This window comes from Elephantulus edwardii, unplaced genomic scaffold, assembly GCF_000299155.1.
Source record: "Elephantulus edwardii isolate Elephantulus edwardi_28Jun2011 unplaced genomic scaffold, EleEdw1.0 scaffold00109, whole genome shotgun sequence".
NCBI lineage: Eukaryota > Metazoa > Chordata > Mammalia > Macroscelidea > Macroscelididae > Elephantulus > Elephantulus edwardii.
In genome coordinates, this window is record NW_006399859.1 from 5,043,797 (window position 1) to 5,061,801 (window position 18,005).

Consider the following 18,005-nt stretch of genomic DNA (forward strand, 5'->3'; position numbering starts at 1 on the left):
GTCTTGGAGAAAGCACAGCCAGAGTCTCTGCTCCTTGGAGGCAAACATGATTAAACTTTGTCTCTCATTCTTTGAGCATGTTGCTAGGAGAGGCTATTCATTGGAGGAGGACACCATGCTTGGGAAGGTGGAAATACGGCAAAAGAGAGGAAGATCCTTGACCAAGAGGATTGACACAGAGACTGAGGCAATGGGCTCGCGTGTACCAAAGATTGAGGATGGCACAGGATAGGACAGGGCTCAGATCTGTTGTTCATAGGGTCGCTATGAGTCGTACTGCTCTCCAGGGCACCTAACAACAACTGGTGCTGTAAATCTGATGTCAGATAGAACAGGACTGAATCTGCTTATTCCTATAAACAACGAAGAGAAAGAGAAAAAGAGCGATCTGGAAAACACTGAGGTTAACGCTGAAGAGTACTCAGATTTTGTCAATGTATTTATAACCCCACCTTTCTCCACTGCTCAGTACTCTTGGCAGTGCATCCAGTTGCTCCGGTTTTAATATTGAGAGCTGCAGGCGGTAACTTAGCTGCGCAGATCACGACGCCCAAGGGTCGGTTTCAAGTTGGAGCCTGAGCAACACTCGCCTGAAGATGGGTCGGTCGTATGCCCTGGCTGGAATCTAGGCAGACAGGGTCAAACACGGCATTAACCGCCTTCCGTGCGGCGATGAGCCACTGCTGGCCGCCAGGACCCCCGACCGCCTCTGCGGCTGCAGCATGGCGATCCCGACCTCAATATCCCCACCCTTTCTCATGTCCGGGAAAACGTAAGACTATCCCGCGCTGGGAGACGGCAATGGATGATTCATTGACACATAAGCGGTAGTAAAGCTGGGCGAACGCTGCCCGGGATCTTGCGGAAGCTTCAATCTTAGATATGAAAATTAAACAAGAGCCTACGCCAAACAGTTGCTAGATGGGCGCCCAGATCTAGGCACGGTTGAGCAACCAACACATGCGGCCACACAACGCCAGCATCGGCCCCCAGAAAAGGGGAAATACTGAAAGGGGACTAGTGTGCAAACCAATCCACGCACTGGCCTCAGTTGTTCCTATAAGCAAAATGAAGTGTTTAGACTAGAGGGTCTCCTAACCCTGCTGCTATTCTAGGGCTCCATATAATATGCCAGCTTAAGCCTCCCAAGACTTGCAGGCCGGAAAAAGAGGGAAAAGCGAGGGAAGACAACAGGAAGGGGAGAGGAAGGAGCGGGTGGGAGACGAGAGAGGGGAGCCTGCGGGCGCCGCAGGGTGCTAGCTTGGCGGGCTTTCAACTTTACTCCTCCCACACCTGAGTTCTCACGGCTCGCGCGCATCGAGTTTGGCACTCATTGAGCAAGCTTCTCCTGCCACGGATTTCTAGAAGTCCAGGGTGAGACGGCAGGCAGCGAGATCATGTGTGCCAAGGATGCTACAGGGGCAGTCTCGGCTGGAGCCCTCGTGGCAGGTAAGCGGATCTCAGGCTGGGTACGAGGGGTCGGCTGCGGAACGCCAGCGCGCTGCGTCCCAGCCTAGAACCGACTGAATGCATTTCCCCAACTTTGAGTAAGGGGAAGGGGGGAGTGTTTGCAAAGAAAAAAAAGTTCTTGAACTTTCCCCCCAACAACTCTGCCGTGGAGGCGGGACGGGAGGGCGGCGCCTGCACCCCATTCGCGGGCGGCTCGTGGCGGGAGGCTAGGATTGGCGCGCGGGGCCCGGGACCAGACGGCGGGCGCGGGGGAGGGGAGCGGCCCTCCCTGCCCGCGGGATCAGCTCGCGCCGGGAGCGGGTTAATTTCAAATCCGGGACTTGACTGCTCCGGGCACGGTCGCTTTCCCTGTGCCAGCCCGCTAGCCCGCCAAGTCCGGGTCCCGGCCGTCCCCTCGGGCAACCACCTCGGCGCGGCTGAAGGACAGACTGACGGCCCGACACGAGGGCTCTCAGACCGGAGCGGGAAAGGGGCGCCGAGGAGTCCCCGCTCAGCGCCACCCGCCCCAGTCGAAAGGTGACCTGACAGGTCGGTGGGGCGCACAGGACTGGCGCGCCCTGGAGGCCCGGCGCCGGGTGCTGGCTGGGACGCGCGGATCGGCAGCCGTTTCCCGCCTCCCGCTCCGCCGGGGTCCACGGAGGGAGGAGCCGGGGTCCCGCGCGGAGGGGCGGGGGCGAGCAAGGGGGAGGGGCTGGCGCCACGGTTCCGGGCGCGGGTTTGCCCGCGCTCCAGCCCCCGCGCTGCGAAGGGGCGGTGCCGACCAGGGTCTGACTTTTCCGCGCCAAATTTTTAAATCGAAGGCGGAAGGTCCGGGCCCGCCCCTGGCACTGCCAACCAATCGCTGGCGCGCATCATCCTCTGTGATTGGCCAAGAGTGGTTGCCCTGGAAACCGCGAAGATGCTGTCCGGGAACTGCCAGGCTAGTGGCGGGAGGATGGGGGAGGAGGAGGGGCTGTTGGCCTAGCGGAGGGAAGAGTGCGCGGGACTCGAGCCCGCCGCGGCAAGGCAACTAGCCTGGTGACTTTTCTGAGCAAATGCAGCTTGCCTAGTGAAAACGCGGCGAAACAGCCATCTGTATAAAGAGGACGCAGCACTTTGAATCTTTGAGGAAATCCTTTTATTAAGGAAAAAAAATCTTAATCATAGAGCGCTCTTTAAATGCCAGGCAATACGTTTGGCATTTAGAGAGTGTATTTGGAAATTTCGTTATCTGCTTTACAAGACTATACTGTTGGACCTATGCACGTGTATATACGGGGTTGGGAGGAGATCCGGCAGTCTGCATGCAGAATTGTATCTACATAACTCAGGTCACGCTTTTCAGTCTGAACCAGGACTGTGGCGCTGAGTCTCTGTGGACAGGTAAGTGTTTGCGACGATCTCTTGGGTCTGTTGAATTCGGAACTTGGCCTGGCTTCTCTAAAGAGAGGAGAGGGTTGTCACTGGAAATTACGTGACTTACTTGAAGCCTCATGGCATTGAATTGGTTCTGCAAAATGAGATACAGATTGGCTGCAGCGTTTTACTGCCCGGGGAGAGAGACTCTTGTCTCTGGACGGGAATAAAATGTAATCTAGTTTGTAATTTTTCCTTAGTCTTAGTATCTATGACCAATAGTTCCAGTGAATGGGTTGTTAACAAGGTCTCTTGGTTCTTATTTTCTCCTAAACTTTTTTCATTTCAGGATTTTAGAGTGGTTGGTAGAATCGATTGAACTTCTTGAACCATTGGATATTGGGAGGAACTCCAGATTCTTCGTTTTTAAAGAAACTAAATGTGTGAGAAATTTACAGAATGGAGGATGAAAAGGTACTCTTTAATAATCACTTTGCAATTTGAAATGCAGTATCATCCTAATTTAACTATTTTTTCTAATACTTTACCAGTATCTAAGACCAACATCTTTTGAGTTAATTTTTGTTAAAACTCAGAAGAAAGGGAAATTTACATTTTGAAAAAGGGGAGGTTTGCCCAGATTAAAGTAATCCTTCTAGTTTTTAATGGTTTGGTGGAAGTCTCAGAGATAAGCAGAGAGGAAAGGCAATGAGATAGTAAAATCTATGAACAAACTGAGTAGACCTTTCTTAGGAAAGCAAAATGTTTTTGTTGCATTTCTGAGAAATCTTAAACTTTAGGAATTCAAAAAGGATATTTGAAAGTCTTAATTATTAATTAAGACAATTGTAATATTTCTCCTGATAGTTTCAGGCAAAAAGGAGGGGAAATAACTTTTCCCTTTGGGGGGGGGGAAATTCTTTTTTGGTCAATTACCAAGTATCCTTCATTGAATTCATCATACAAACTTCTACGTGGATGTCACAGGTGGAATGAGAAAATCTCATTTCAAGATTTATGCAGTCTCTTTCATCTTTGGTTTCTTCATCAAAATGGGAATATTAAATTTGATGAAATGGAGAAGCACTTGATCAATCCTAAAGGACACATAAACAAATACCATTAAACCATGTTCCTAATGTTACTGAGAAATTAATCGATCTCTTCATTCTTTCACTTATGGCCATCTGAAGCATTTTTTTAAAAAAATTGATACAGATGAGAATGTATGAAGTCTCTGATACCCAAGAGTGGAAGAAACATAACCCACAGCTGTTAATTCAATTCCAATTCATAGCAATCCCCTAGGATAGAGTAGAACTGCACCTTAATCTTACTATGAGCTGCTGTTAATGTTTCTGGTTTTAGGCAGAGTGGCAGTGCCACACCTCAGAGGACCAGCTTTGGGAACTTGGCTATTCCAAGAACAGACTTCTGGTCAGAAGTCCAGTTCTCAGGCACTCTGCTGCTCCCTACTGGATTTTTCTGACAAGTCAAAGGAGAAGCTAGCATCATGCTTTTCTCCTTGACTCTCTGCCTCTTCCACAGCTTTGGTAATTTATTAAATACCTACTGCATGCAGTCATTATACGTGGCTGTAAACAGATTACTGAGACATGGTTTCTGCCCTGGAGGCTGATACTTATTACAGGATCTTGAGTAGAAGCTCTTTAGGAGTTTGAATCCCTTAATGTTATAAGTCATAATAGGTGAAGTTTAATGAAAGGAACTGTCTATACTATATTTGCAACTTCTTTTAAATTTTATACTGATTTATTTACAAAGTTTGAATACACTGTTTTTCACAAGAGATCCCTCCCATTTCGTTCACCCCAACCATCCACGGTATTGTGCAACCTTACCCCATCCTCTCCCCTCTATTTCCCTCCCACCTTGGATCCTCATACTCATTATACAGTAATGGTTTTATACAGTATTTGTCCTTGTGGGACTGAGTTAGTTCACTCAGCATAATGCTCTCCAGTCCCTCCCAAGTTAAATAGTAATTTACAAAATCATTGTTTTTGCATGCTGCTTGGTATTCCATTGTATGAATATACAACTTTTCAATCTATTCATTTGTGGTTGGACATCTGGGCTGTTTCCATGTTCTTGCGATGGTAAATAATGCTGCTATGAACATTGGTGTACAAGTTTCCGTTTGAGCTTCAGTTCTTATTTTCTTGGGGTATATTCTAAGCAATGGAACAGCTGGATCATATGGAATTTCTATGTTCAGATTTTTGAGGAAGTACCACACTGCTTTCCAGAGTGGTTGTACCATTGTACAATCTTACCAACAATGTAAAAGTGTCCCTATTTAGCCACATCCTCTCCAACATTTATTACTTTTGCAAGTCTTTTTTAAATTGTAATTTTTTTTAAGAAACAAATTATAAGTTATTAGTTCGTTTTTTAAAACAAAAAAGTGAATGATGTATCAATTAACCTCTTGAACATGGTTATTCATTTCATGAGCAAGACAGCCTCACTGGGCATTTTTCCTAGACCAATATTCTATTTTAAGATTTTGATTTAGAGTTTAATATTTTCTCTATCATACATTTTCAAAGGAGCAAAACACCTCTGATAAATCTTGTTTTTAAATAACTGCCTAATTATTATTTTTTTTTTAATTAGGAAAACCTCTTTTTTGAGCCACATAAAAAGGTACTGTTGAAAACACCCCTGGAAGAGTCCACGACCCCAAATATAGGATTGGTCGAGATTCAGCCCAACTTTGGCCCTTTAACGACGCCCACCAAAGCCAAGGAAATCTCCGAGGGTGAACCGTGGACACCCACTGCCAACCTGAAGATGCTCATCAGTGCTGTGAGCCCTGAGATCCGCAGCAGAGATCAGAAGAGGGGGCTATTTGACAACAGAAGTGGACTGCCTGAGGTCAAAGACTGTTTACATGTAGGTTTTCAGAAGATCTGGGTGGACCTAAGGAGCCCTGGTAATGCAGTGGGGCTGCTAACCAGACTTGAGAGCTCTGCGGCAGAAAAATGTGCCATTTCCTTGTTGACTCGAGTATTCATGATCTTGAGTCCCTCTTCCTTTCACCTCTGCTTTGCAGCCTTCTGAGCTTTACCCTTCTGTGTCTCTGGTGGAGGGTTCTGAGGAATGAGGGCCTGGCTGGTGGCAATTGCTTATTATTAATTTTAATGAAAGTTGTGAACTTTCATTACAACAGACACTTTGGATTTCCATTCATTCATTCTTGTACACTTTCCTCCTGGGCCACCTTTCACCAGTTCACTTTTCTCTTTGAAAAGTAAGAAAAAATTCTTTCATAGTTATACAATTCCTCCCCACCCCTGCACTCCACTATGCAGCTTTCATTCTGGACTCTTGTCATGACAAAAATACCTAATCATATATTCGTCCTAAATAGTTCTCTCCCTCATCTGTTTCAATGTAGTATACATTATTTATCCTCTCTTTTTTCTTAGTTTCTCCCCTGCCTCGATGTCAGTCCCGCTTTACAACAGTGGCATTATGCAGTATTTGTCCTTTTGTGACTGAGGTATTTCACTCAGCATAACATCCTCCAGGGTCACCCATTTTGTATTCATGAATTCCTTGTTTTTTAATGCAGCATAGTATTTCATTGTGTGAATATACCACAGCTTCTCTAGCCATTCGTTTGTTGATGGACACTAGAGTTGTTTCCAACTCTTTGCTATTGTGAACAAAGCTGCAATAAACATGGGTGTGCATATATCTACTTGGGTGGCAGTTCGGATTTCTTTAGGGTATATTCCCAGTAGTGGAACTGCTGGGTCTAAAGGTATTTCTACTTACAACTTTTTGAGAAAGCAACATACAGCTTCCCATAGTGGTTGTACCATTTTACACTCCCACCAGTAGTGAATAAGAGTTCTAGTTTCTCCACAACCTCGCCAGCATTTGTTGTTTGCTGTTCTGTTAAATTTTGCTATTCTTACTGGGGTAAGATGATATAGTTGTTTTGATTTGCATCTCTCTTAGGCCTAGGGATTTTGAACATTCTTCATGTGTTTGTTGGCAATCTTAATGTCTTCTTTGGTGAAGTGTCTGTTCATATCCTGTGCCCATTTTTCAATTGGGTTGTTTAGCTTGTTGTGGTGCTCAAGTATTTTATATATTCTAGATATAAGTTCCTTATCTGACATGTCATTACAAATATTTTTTCCCAGTCTTTGGCTTCCCTTTTTACCCTGTTGGAGAAGTCTTTGGATGTGCACAGGGATTTTATTCTTAGAAGATCCCATTCATCTATTTTATCCTCTCCTGCTATTATAGAACAGTTATGGGTATAAAGCATCTCCGCCTGCCAGGCCATTAGCTTCCCTCAGCATAATGGAAAGATGTGGACCCCGTAGAATTATGGCATTCAGAATTCTGAACCTTGGTATTATTTTTACGTCAAACTTCCCTTGCCGAGCTGCCAAGCAGTGGGTACCAGCTTCCACCACCTTTTCTTGTTCCAAACGTTGCACCTGTTGAGGCCACACACATGGAAAAGGGTCAGTCACTGAATGTTAATGCTCCTAGTTAAGTCTCTCCAACTTCATTACAGAATGAGTCCCTTTTGCCTTTTTCTTTTTAGGAGCATTTATCTGGAGATGAATTTGAGAAATCCCAACCAAGTCGGAAAGAGAAAAGTTTAGGATTGCTGTGCCACAAGTTCTTAGCTCGATATCCCAACTATCCCAACCCTGCTGTGAATAATGACATCTGTCTGGATGAAGTAGCGGAGGAATTGAGTAAGTACCCAGAGAACTCACTTGTAATAGTTGTTAACTAAAACTACTGTCTGGACTGACTTCTCTTGAGCTACCCTCCTCTGCTTAGAAGTGTTTGTTAGTGATGCAGTTATGGCTGTATGGAGATATTTTTAAATCCCATAAGCATTATTAATTTAAACATACAATGCATATTGTTTCTAATTTCGATGATGCTTAAAACAGAAACAATATCACACTGAGGATTCTTCTGACTTCATTTTAGAAGCTTTAAAAGCAACATTGTTTTATAACTGGTATCAGACAGCTTCAATTCTGAAATGTGTCTTGGCCCTCTCCTGAAGTGTCTTGCTGGGAATGGCATCTGAGTAGATTGCAATTGTTGATGTTATTGTTGTGTACCATCATTTTAATCACACAGGGGGAGTTTGTTCATCCTTCTCCCGCAGAGCAGCTGGTAGATTTGAACCGTGTGCCTTCAGGGTAGCAGTGCAGTTTCTCAGCACTAGGCCACCAGAGCTCCGTAGATTGCAATTAGCAGGTTGCAATTAGCACAGGATTAGCTTCTGTGAGTAGAAGCTCTCTGTCACTCAGTAGAGTTTCCTGGGTCACACAAGTGGTTTGTTCTTAACTACCAAGTGGACTGTTGGTTGGTAACACTCACCCAAAAGCACCATAAAAAGCCTGACAATATGCTTTCGTAAAGATTTGCTATTGTTAGATGCCATTGGTTTGGTTCGATTTATATCATTTCTACATACAACAAAACCCTGCCCAGTCCATTGTTGCAATCATTATGTCAGTCCATCTCCTTTAGAATCTTCCTCTTACTCTGACTCTGCTTTTCCGTGCATGATATTCTTCTGTAGGTACTGGCCCCTCTTGATAATAAGCCTAGAGTTCATGAGATCAGTCTCACCATCCTGGCTTCCAAGGAACATTCTGACTGTACTTCTTCTAAGATAGATTTGTTTGTTCTTTTGGCAGCTCATGTTTTATTCAATATTATTCACAACACCGTAATTCAAAGGTGATTCTTCTTTGATCTTCCCTATTTATTGCCCAACTTTCACAGGCATATGAAACCATTGAAAATGCCATGGCTTGGGGCAGGTGTACCTTAGTCTTTAAACTGACATCCTTGTTCTTAAAGACTATAAAGGGGTCCTTGGCAACAGATTTCCCCAAGGCAATATATCTTCTAACTGCGGCCTCCATAGATACGTGATTGTGGATCTGAATAAAAAAAATCCTTGACAGCTACAGTTTTCCCTCCATTTATCCTGATGTTGCCAATAGTTCTAGAAGGCCGCAGTCTGAGTTTCACCGCTAAGTCCTTCAAGTCTAGCTTTTCTGATCTGTTCTACTCAGTGACTAACATGTAGTAGTCACCATGAGATGGAATCAACAGCGGTGGGCTTGGGCTTGGTTTTGGCGTGGCCACTTGGTAGTTTTCTGAAGACTTATGAGTTTGCTGTGAACTTTGCTGTTTCACCAAAGCTCCTTCTTCCCCCTCTTGCCATACCTGCTCATCGTACTTACTCTCTTAGTTTAATTTCATCCATTTATAACATTTTAGACGTAAATCTGGACAGAACTAAGAAGCATTCCATGGCAAATTTGATAGAACCTTGAAATCATGAAAATTTATATATAAAACTGTCAATCAAGAGATATGCAGAATAATGGCTTTTAGTATGTAATTAGAATGACTCCATGCAGAAAGATTTTGCCTTTGTACTGAGTCCTCTCCGTAATTGTCTCTTTAACAGCAGTTTGTGGATGAGTCAGAACACATGTCTATAATCATTTAGCCTTACTTTTTATGCAGCCATGGTAGTGTAGTGGTTACATGCTAGGCCACTGTTCCCAAAAGTTGGGGTTTGAATTTAGTAGGTGCTCCCTGGCAGACCGATGGACAGTGTCCTCCCTTAAAGATTTATAACCTTGGAAATCACATGGCAGTTGCAGTGAGTTGGACCCAGCCTGGCCTGTTAGTGAACTTTTTTATTGCATTCGTTCTTTCTAGAGCCCATGATAGGTGCATGCTGGTGTTCCTTTAAACGAACTTGTCCCCGCAATCAGGAAGGAATTGCTAAGTCGAGTAGTTACTCAGTAGGGAGCTCTGGTGGCCTAGTGGCAAGAAGCTGCGCTGCAATCCCAAAGACATAAGGTTTGAGGCCACCAGGTGCTCCACGGGAGAAAGATGGGAAATCTCCCAGAAGGAGGATGGGTAATCTTCCTTTCATGCGATTAACCGCCTCTGAAAACCCACCAGAGGTTCAGCTGTAGGTCAGTTCCGACTCTACGGTACACAACATGACACGTCGCTCAGTGGTAGAAAGATGGGCAATCTCCTGCAGTGCAATTTACTGCCCCTGATAACTCGCTGGAGGGTCACCAATGGGTCTGTTCTGACTCGACGGCAGTGAATAGAGCAGTAGTAATAGACACTCTGCGTTCTTTTCAGATGTTGAACGTCGACGTATTTATGACATTGTGAATGTCCTGGAGAGTTTGCACATGGTGAGCCGCCTCGCCAAAAACCGATACACCTGGCATGGGAGGCACAATCTCACCAAAACACTTGGAGATTTGAAGAGTATTGGGGAGGAGAACAAATACGCCGAGCAGATCATGATGATCAAGAAGAAAGAATATGAGCAAGAGTTCGATTTTATCAAGAGCTACAGTCTAGAGGATCATATCGTCAAATCAAACACTAGACAAAATGGACACCCAGACATGTGTTTTGTTGAGCTCCCGGGAGTGGAATTTCGGGCAGGTGAGTGCGGTATTGGGAAACCCAGGCGGCGTGCACTTCTCTTAGATCTAAAGACAAGCTTCGCAGAGATCCCTGCTCCCAAGCTGTGGCTGTCTTTCCTGTTAAGATGCTGCAGTTGTTAAGGCTGTGTGATCAGGTGGTGGTATTTTTAGCTTTGTTACTTTAGAAGGCACTTGTCCCTTCATGAATTTTAATTCTCTAATCCTCCTATCTTTCTCCAAAGCTTCTGTAAACAGCCGCAAAGACAAGTCTTTAAGAGTGATGAGCCAGAAATTTGTGATGCTGTTTTTGGTGTCAACGCCTCAGATAGTAAGCCTAGAAATTGCTGCCAAGATTTTAATTGGGGAAGACCATGTGGAAGATTTGGATAAAAGCAAATTTAAAAGTAAGTGCTGTGGATCGCCCTGGATGGTTGCCCTTTTGGACCTGATCTTGAGCAGCTGATTCTTAGTTATAAACGGATTTCTAAATATATTTGGTACATAAACAGGTCATCTCTAATTACTCTTTTATCTTGTTCCTTTTTTCCTCAAATGATGATAATACTCCACTGACTGACTTACAGAATTCAAAGATTCTTATGAAAACCCTAACTTGTCTGATATATTCACTCATAACTCCTTGCCTTCCATCAGAACCAACTCATAGCTGATCCCCCAGCAGGTTCCTGAAGACTGTGAATCGCCTGGGAGGAAATTTCCCATCTTTCCCCCACATTGCTGCTGGTGGATTCAGACCACCAAATAGTGCTGTATTCGGTTAGCAGTGCAATTCCCTACAGACTACGCCACCATGAACAGTTCCTTAAAATTTACCTCATTTGACATTGTGCCTGCTGCAGAGTGTGAAATATACTGAGTTAACATGGTCAGAAGTTGTAACGAGAGCTTCAGACCTGTTCACTTACCCTGCAGTGACTTGCTGAAGGGTAGAGAAAGCATTACATAGCAATCCGGTCTCTATGGAATTTTGAGCTAGGTGGAAAACAGGCAGCAATGCCTAGATTAGATAGAAATGGTGACCAGCGGTGCCATTCTGACAGCACTGCTTCAAAGCCCTGGTTATAAAGCTCAGGTAGAACCCAGCACATCACTATTTCTACTGACTCTAGTGTACAAGAGTGTAAACCACTTTTCAAAAACTGTCTCCTGAAATGACTTGAAGTACTATCGGTTTGCTGCTTTGAAAGAACAGGTTTTGCCAGAATGTCTGCTAAATACTGGCTTGGAAGCTGGTCTGGGTTCTTAAGGCAGGGCTGTGCCCTCACCTCGTCCTAGACGTTGCAGAGACCTCCAGGAGCTGAAAGGATATAAATAAAGATTGCAGGGAAGAAAGAGGGGCTTGACTGATGGAGAGCTGCTTCCTTCTACCACATACCCATTTCTACTGGGAATATCAGCAAACGTCAGAGAAGTACCACTTGGCCAGCAGCCACTTATTGCTTCAGGAAGAAGTGAGGAGGACCTAGCTGCGTGATTACGGAGAACCAGCCCAAGCAGTCTCAGAGGCTGTGGGGTGTGCCTGGGAGCTGTTACATACAGACTTCTTCCCATCCACATATAAAGCTGTACTTGTGCCAGAGTGGGAGCTCTGATGGTGTAGTCCATAGAGAGTTGCATTGCTAATCCAAAGGTCTCAGTTCCCTGCCAGCTGCTCTTTGGGAGGAAGATGGGAAATTTCCTCCCATGTGATTTATAGCCTTGGAAATCTGGCAGCAGTGAGGGAAAGAGTCTCAGAGTGTATTCCAAAATGCCCAGGTTGATGGTGTTGCTCTGAAGAGCAAAGTAGAGTGAAGGCGCTAATTTGAACAATTGGTTTGGGAGAACTGCAGTTTCAGAAAACAGGTCCTGATCCTATTGATGGACAGCCTGCTTTTCTTGAGTCCATCAGACAGGTTTCAACTCCTCATCTCACTAATTAGTCACAGCCTTGGAAACAGATTTTGGGAACCAGAGGCAGTTGGCGGAAGGCAATTCAGAACTGTCTGACTTGGCTATTAAGAAGGGACTTAGTGTGTAACCTACTGTTAAGATACACATACAAGCAGACTTTTTAAAATGGAACTTTTTAAGATTTCTAAAATTAGCAAATCTCCTCTCTACAAAAGGAGATCTGGTGGCACAGTGGGTAGGGAGCTGCACTCCCGACTTCAGAGTAGTCACTACGCGGTCACCTGGTGTTCTGAGTACACAGCCGCCTCTTGTGTGGTTCACAGCCTCAGAGAACCCACCAGAGGGTCAGCTGTGAGTCACTCTGACTCAAGGGCAATGAGTGAGTGAATGAGTCTTTACATATCACATAATAAGGGCAGTTGTTATACTTATGAAATAAATTTTATTATTATAAGGACAGTTTAAAATTCATACATTGGATGGGCTGAAGCAGTGGTCATACTTAATGAAATAAATTTTATTGTTATAAATGATCACAAACAGGGAAGCACATTTATCACTGTTAGTTTCTCTGTTTGCTCAGAACATTCTTATGAAGACATCTTCATTAAAGATGAAGCTTTCATTAAAAAACCAAATCTTGTATCCCAGTTTCCAATAAGGTGATCTCATAATGTCATTTTTTAAAAACTATTTCCATGTGTGCTTTTGTCATTTCAGAATTCAGTACCAGTGGTAACTGAGGCTTTTAAATATTTCACAATCTATTTTTGTTTTAATTAAAGCAGTCTTACTAGAGTAACTGCAAAAGGACTTATGTTTTTTTCTTATTCTAATCCTGATGGTTAGGATGACTGTCTCTGACGTATTTACGAAGCAGAATCCTTTAATCTTTCACGGTTTTATCAAGTGACATATATGCTTTTCTTTTCAAGCAAAAATAAGGAGGCTGTATGACATAGCGAATGTTCTGAGTAGCTTGGATCTTATCAAGAAAGTGCATATAACAGAGGAGAGAGGCCGAAAACCAGCTTTTAAATGGACAGGCCCAGAAATCAGTCCGAATCCCAGTGGTATGTATCTTCTTTTCTTACTTTATCGTTGTTGTGAAACACTGAGATGTTCTCTCTTCCCTCACATGGGAAGGGCATGCATTTATAGTGGCAAAGGCAAAGGTGACGGTCAGGATAAAAGGCTCAACTTCTGGCGCCAACAGCAGCCCAAGAGGCTCAGCTATGACTTGGTTCCAACTCAGCATATGCAAACTAACAACAAGTGGCACCAACAGACAAACACTGGGCTGTTAACTAAAGGGTAGCAGTTTAAATTCATCTGGAGGCACCCCAGAAGAAAGGCCTGGGAACCCCCTTTTAAAGGATCAGAGCTTGGAGTACTGCTCTACTCTGAAACACTTCAGGTCACCAGTGGCCCTTCATCCCCATCTCAGTGATGACCTTTTGATTTGCATTTCCTTGGAAAATTCCCTGGCCAGTGGCAAGACCACGGTTATGGAAGAAGAGGCAGTATTGACCTCTATTCCTAATTCTGCTGCTTATTCGCTGTGTGGGCTTGGGCAAGTTACTTCTTCAGAATTTCATTTCCTCACTGGTAAAGTGGAAAAAATGAAGGCTGCTTTGTGGAATTACTGTGATTTCTGGATATAATCTCAGGAAGAGACAAATGGATGTGGGGCTTTAGAATACACTGTGGGGCACAGGTTTGCATCACCAGTGCACCTCCCAATCACTGAGAGAAGTTGAGTCAGTTGGTTAGTGCCTGAGATAGAAACATAGTTCATGAAACATGCACACCTCCTAGAGTTGATGTGAGAGTCGCCATATTAGACCTAAGACTCTACTGAATATAAGATGCACAATTTTTTTCTCTCTCACGAAGAAAACAGTAGCTGGGGTGGCATGGTCCTAGGGAGTCGTGCTGCTAACCCACAGGCTGAATCTCTGGTGGTCTCAACCCACCAGCAGCCCCATGGGGAAAAGCTGGGCTGTCTCCTCCTATGTGATTTACAGCTTCCAGAAACCCAGTGGAGGGTCAGCTGGGAGTGAGTTTTGATTGCAGGGCAGTAGAAAAGGGAGGAAAAAAATCTCTTAATAATACAGAGTGCTAATTAGAGGCAAGGATGGTGAAACCTCATCGGCAAATTTCCCAGAGGAACTAGGCTTTGGAGAGAGACAACATGCTGGGGAAGGGAGATCGACCAAAGAGAGACCTTCGCTGTCATGGATTGACAGTGACACAATAGCCTTGAGCATGGCAAATAGGGCAAGGTTCAGATCTGTTGTTCACAGGGTCATTGTGAAACATAATTGACTTAACAGCAGAAACAGTACACCACTGCTGGTAAAGTGGGAAGTGCTGGACCTCAGCATTCATTCACTGCAAATAACATAGTAGCAGAAATGAGGCACATAGTCCCTGCTCTCTGTTTCATCATTTGTAAAAACATCCTTAGAATGACACTTTATATATCAGATGAGCCAAACCACCTGTGCTGGTTTTTTTGTACAAAATATTATTGACCCTCCATATTTTCAAGCTGTATTTCTCTAGAGTCAGCCACCTTCAGATTGAAATTATCGAGGGCAGGGCTAAACAAGAAAGCTGAATTTCCTGTACTGAGGACTGTATGCTATGAGTCTCAGGCACCTAACAACAACAGGATTACAGGGAATCCACAAGAATGAAGTAACACATCTCCTTGTTTAGAATTCTTCACCTCAAGTCTGCTTTCCTATTTGTGTACACCCTTCTGTGAAAAAAATGACTTTTAAAAGGCAGTTGAGTGATCAATCCCCAAAAGCTAAGAGGATATGGCAAGTGATATTTACATAGCATTTTGTATTATTTTCTGAATTATAAGTAATCTAAAGATGACTTTAAGTATGTAGGAGAACATGTAATAGTTACATACACATATTATACTATTTTATGTGAGGAACTTGGGCATCTGAGCATTTTCTTATCCAGAGGGTGCCTGGAACCAGTCCCTTGATATAGAGGGACAACAGTATACGTAACAAAATGTACTTCCTTTCAATATTTTTTACAATTATGCTTCAATGACATGTAATACATCTTTGTGTTGTATCACTATCTATCTGTCTGGATTGTTTTCACCACCATTAACTTGGACTCTGCTCTGGAATCTCTGTTACTCTTGTCAGTTTGATCTCATGTAGATAATTCTTTAGAAGATAGATAATTCCTTTGCAATCACTTGTTATGCATCAGAGTTGGACAATGACCAAGGAGGATAGAAGGAGAATTGATGCCTTTGAGCTGTGGTGCTGGAGAAGAGTATTGAGAATACCATGGACTGCTAGGAAAACAGATTTGTCCTGGAAAGGGTTAAACTGGGTGGCTCCTTGGAGGCAAGGATTCTGAGGCTCCGTCTGACATACTTTGGACATGTTGTGAGGAGAGACCAGTCCTTAGAGAAGGACATCATGCTTGGGAGGGTGGAGGGACAGCGCAGGAGAGGAAGGCCCTCTATGAGATGGATTGATTCAGTGACTGGGATAATTGGGATGGGAGTGTCAGAGACAGTGCGATTGGCACAGGACAGAGCAGAGTTTAGGGCTGTTGTACATAGGGTCGCTATGAGTCACAAGTGACTAGATGGCACATAACAACAACAGCAACAACATTGCTCAAGGCATTTTTTTTTCCTAAAAGAGACCCTAGAGACATAGAGGGTCAGAGATAAACAGATCATTCCAGAATGAGAGGTATCATCAGCATAGTGCTTAAAGTATTCCCTCAAAGCAAACATTCTTTGAGCTAACTTGTGACTTCAAGGGATCATTTCAGTTCTTGGCTTAAAGATTATCTCAGCACAGTAGTGTCCGTGGTCCCTCCCAGTCTCAGTGACTCCAGTAAGTCGCCAACCCCTGTGTTCTTTAACACAGTGCCCTTTTCTGTTTCAGGACCCAGCATGGCCGTTCCTTTGGAGCCCTCGGATTTGGAGATGAGACGGTTCTCAAAGGAGAATTGTGCCAAAAACCTCTTCTCTACACGTGGGAAACCGAATTTCACTCGACACCCATCTCTTATCAAGCTTGTAAAGAGTATAGAAAGTGACCGGAGAAAGATAAATTCTGCTCCCAGCAGCCCCATCAAGACCAATAAAGGTATGTTTTCAAATAAAGTCAGGCAGCACTCACCTTTTAATCTAATGTTTAGCTCACTTTATCTCCACAGTACTTTTTTAAAAGAATTAAGTCAAAATGGCTTCAAATCCACACTTGAAGCCTAACTTGTTTATTAATGAAAGGATAAAAACCCTGGGGGAGAAAGATGGACCATCTTCTCCTGTGTGATTCAGTCCCAGAAAACCCGCTGGAGGGTCAGCAAAGAGTTGGTTATGACTTGAGGACAATAAGTTACTGAGTATCATTTAAAAACTCTGGTGGAGCTGTAAGGAGACCAGGTGGCATTGCTGGTTGCATATGGAGCTGTTAACCCAAGAATCAGCACTTCAGATTTACCAGGCATTCTGCAGGAGGAAAATGAGACAATCTCCTGTTAAGATCTATAGCCTCACAATCCTGAAGAGGTGTGTAACCAACCATACGTTGAAATTGACTCAGAGGTCACCAAGAGTTGAAGCTGACCCTACAGCAGTAGCTTGTGTTTGTTTTGGTTTGCACTGTGATTAATTAAAGCATTAGGCTATTAATCAAAAGGTCAGTGGTTTGGATCCACCAGCCGCTCCAAGGAAGAAGGAAAAAAAAGGGCAGTCTACAGCCTCAGAAACCATATGGGGCATTTGTACTTAGCCTTATATTACAGCTATGAATCAGAAATGGCTTGATGGCAGCATGTTTAGAAGATGGTTATGCTCACCACTCTATCACCAGAGGAACAGTTGGTTTGGTTGGCATCATTCCATTGCTGTGTAATCTGAGGGTGGTAGATGTTATCTGTTCCTTTGCCTTCGGTGAGGTGTTACCTGAGTAAACTTTTGTTCTTGACTTTGTTTGCCACTTTCTATTTTACCAGCAGAGGATTCTCAGAATTCAGCACCTTTCCCAAGTAAAATGGCTCAGCTCGCGGCAATCTGCAAAATGCAGCTAGAAGAGCAATCAAGGTAGGTTGGCTGTGCTCTTTAGTAGCAAGAGGAGGAACTTGTATGTTGCATATTAGGGTTACTGTTTGATATAAGAACAGACAGGAGCCTTAGAAACTGGCATGCTAATCCTTTCTGTAATTCATCCACCATCATTACAGAAACTATCTGCTCAGTTTTTGGGGTTTTTTGGGGGGGCGGGGGCTTATTAATTTTAATGAACATTTACAGAGATTTTGGATTTCCATTCATTCATTGTTACACTTTTCTCCAGTTCGCTCTTCTCCTTGAAAAGCAAAAGAAAAACTCCTTCATTGGTATACTATCCCCCTACACCCCCACCCCAAGTATACTCCACTCTGCAATCCTCATTCCAAACTCTTATGATAATCATAATGCCCTAAAATATATTGCTTTTAAACTGCTCTCTCTCTCATCGGCTTCAATACAGTATACATAATTTATCCAGTTTTTCTCAGTCTTACCCCCACCCTGATGTCAGTCTTATTCTACAACAGTGGCACCATACAGTATTTGTCCTTTTGTGACTGAGATATTTCACTCAGCATAATGTCCTCCAGGGTCACCCATTTTGAATTATATTGTATGAGTTCCTTGTCTTTCAATGCAGCATAGTATTCCATTGTGTGAATATACCACAGCTTCTCTATCCATTCGTTTGTTGATGGGTACTTGGGTTGTTTCCA

The 18,005-nt window shown here is 43.7% G+C and overlaps 1 protein-coding gene across 1 annotated transcript in view; it reads left to right on the plus strand.

Annotated features, from left to right (window-relative positions):
- Positions 1-3,154: 3,154 nt before the first annotated feature.
- Positions 3,155-18,005, plus strand: part of E2F8 (E2F transcription factor 8) — a 22,304-nt gene continuing 7,453 nt past the window's right edge. Inside the window, exons 1-8 of the mRNA XM_006892016.1 lie at positions 3,155-3,279; positions 5,446-5,724; positions 7,400-7,556; positions 10,006-10,320; positions 10,544-10,705; positions 13,148-13,285; positions 16,157-16,360; positions 17,232-17,319. Coding sequence (XP_006892078.1) covers positions 3,265-3,279; positions 5,446-5,724; positions 7,400-7,556; positions 10,006-10,320; positions 10,544-10,705; positions 13,148-13,285; positions 16,157-16,360; positions 17,232-17,319 — 1,358 coding nt within the window. The 5' untranslated portion in view covers positions 3,155-3,264. The remainder of the gene's footprint in view (positions 3,280-5,445; positions 5,725-7,399; positions 7,557-10,005; positions 10,321-10,543; positions 10,706-13,147; positions 13,286-16,156; positions 16,361-17,231; positions 17,320-18,005) is intronic.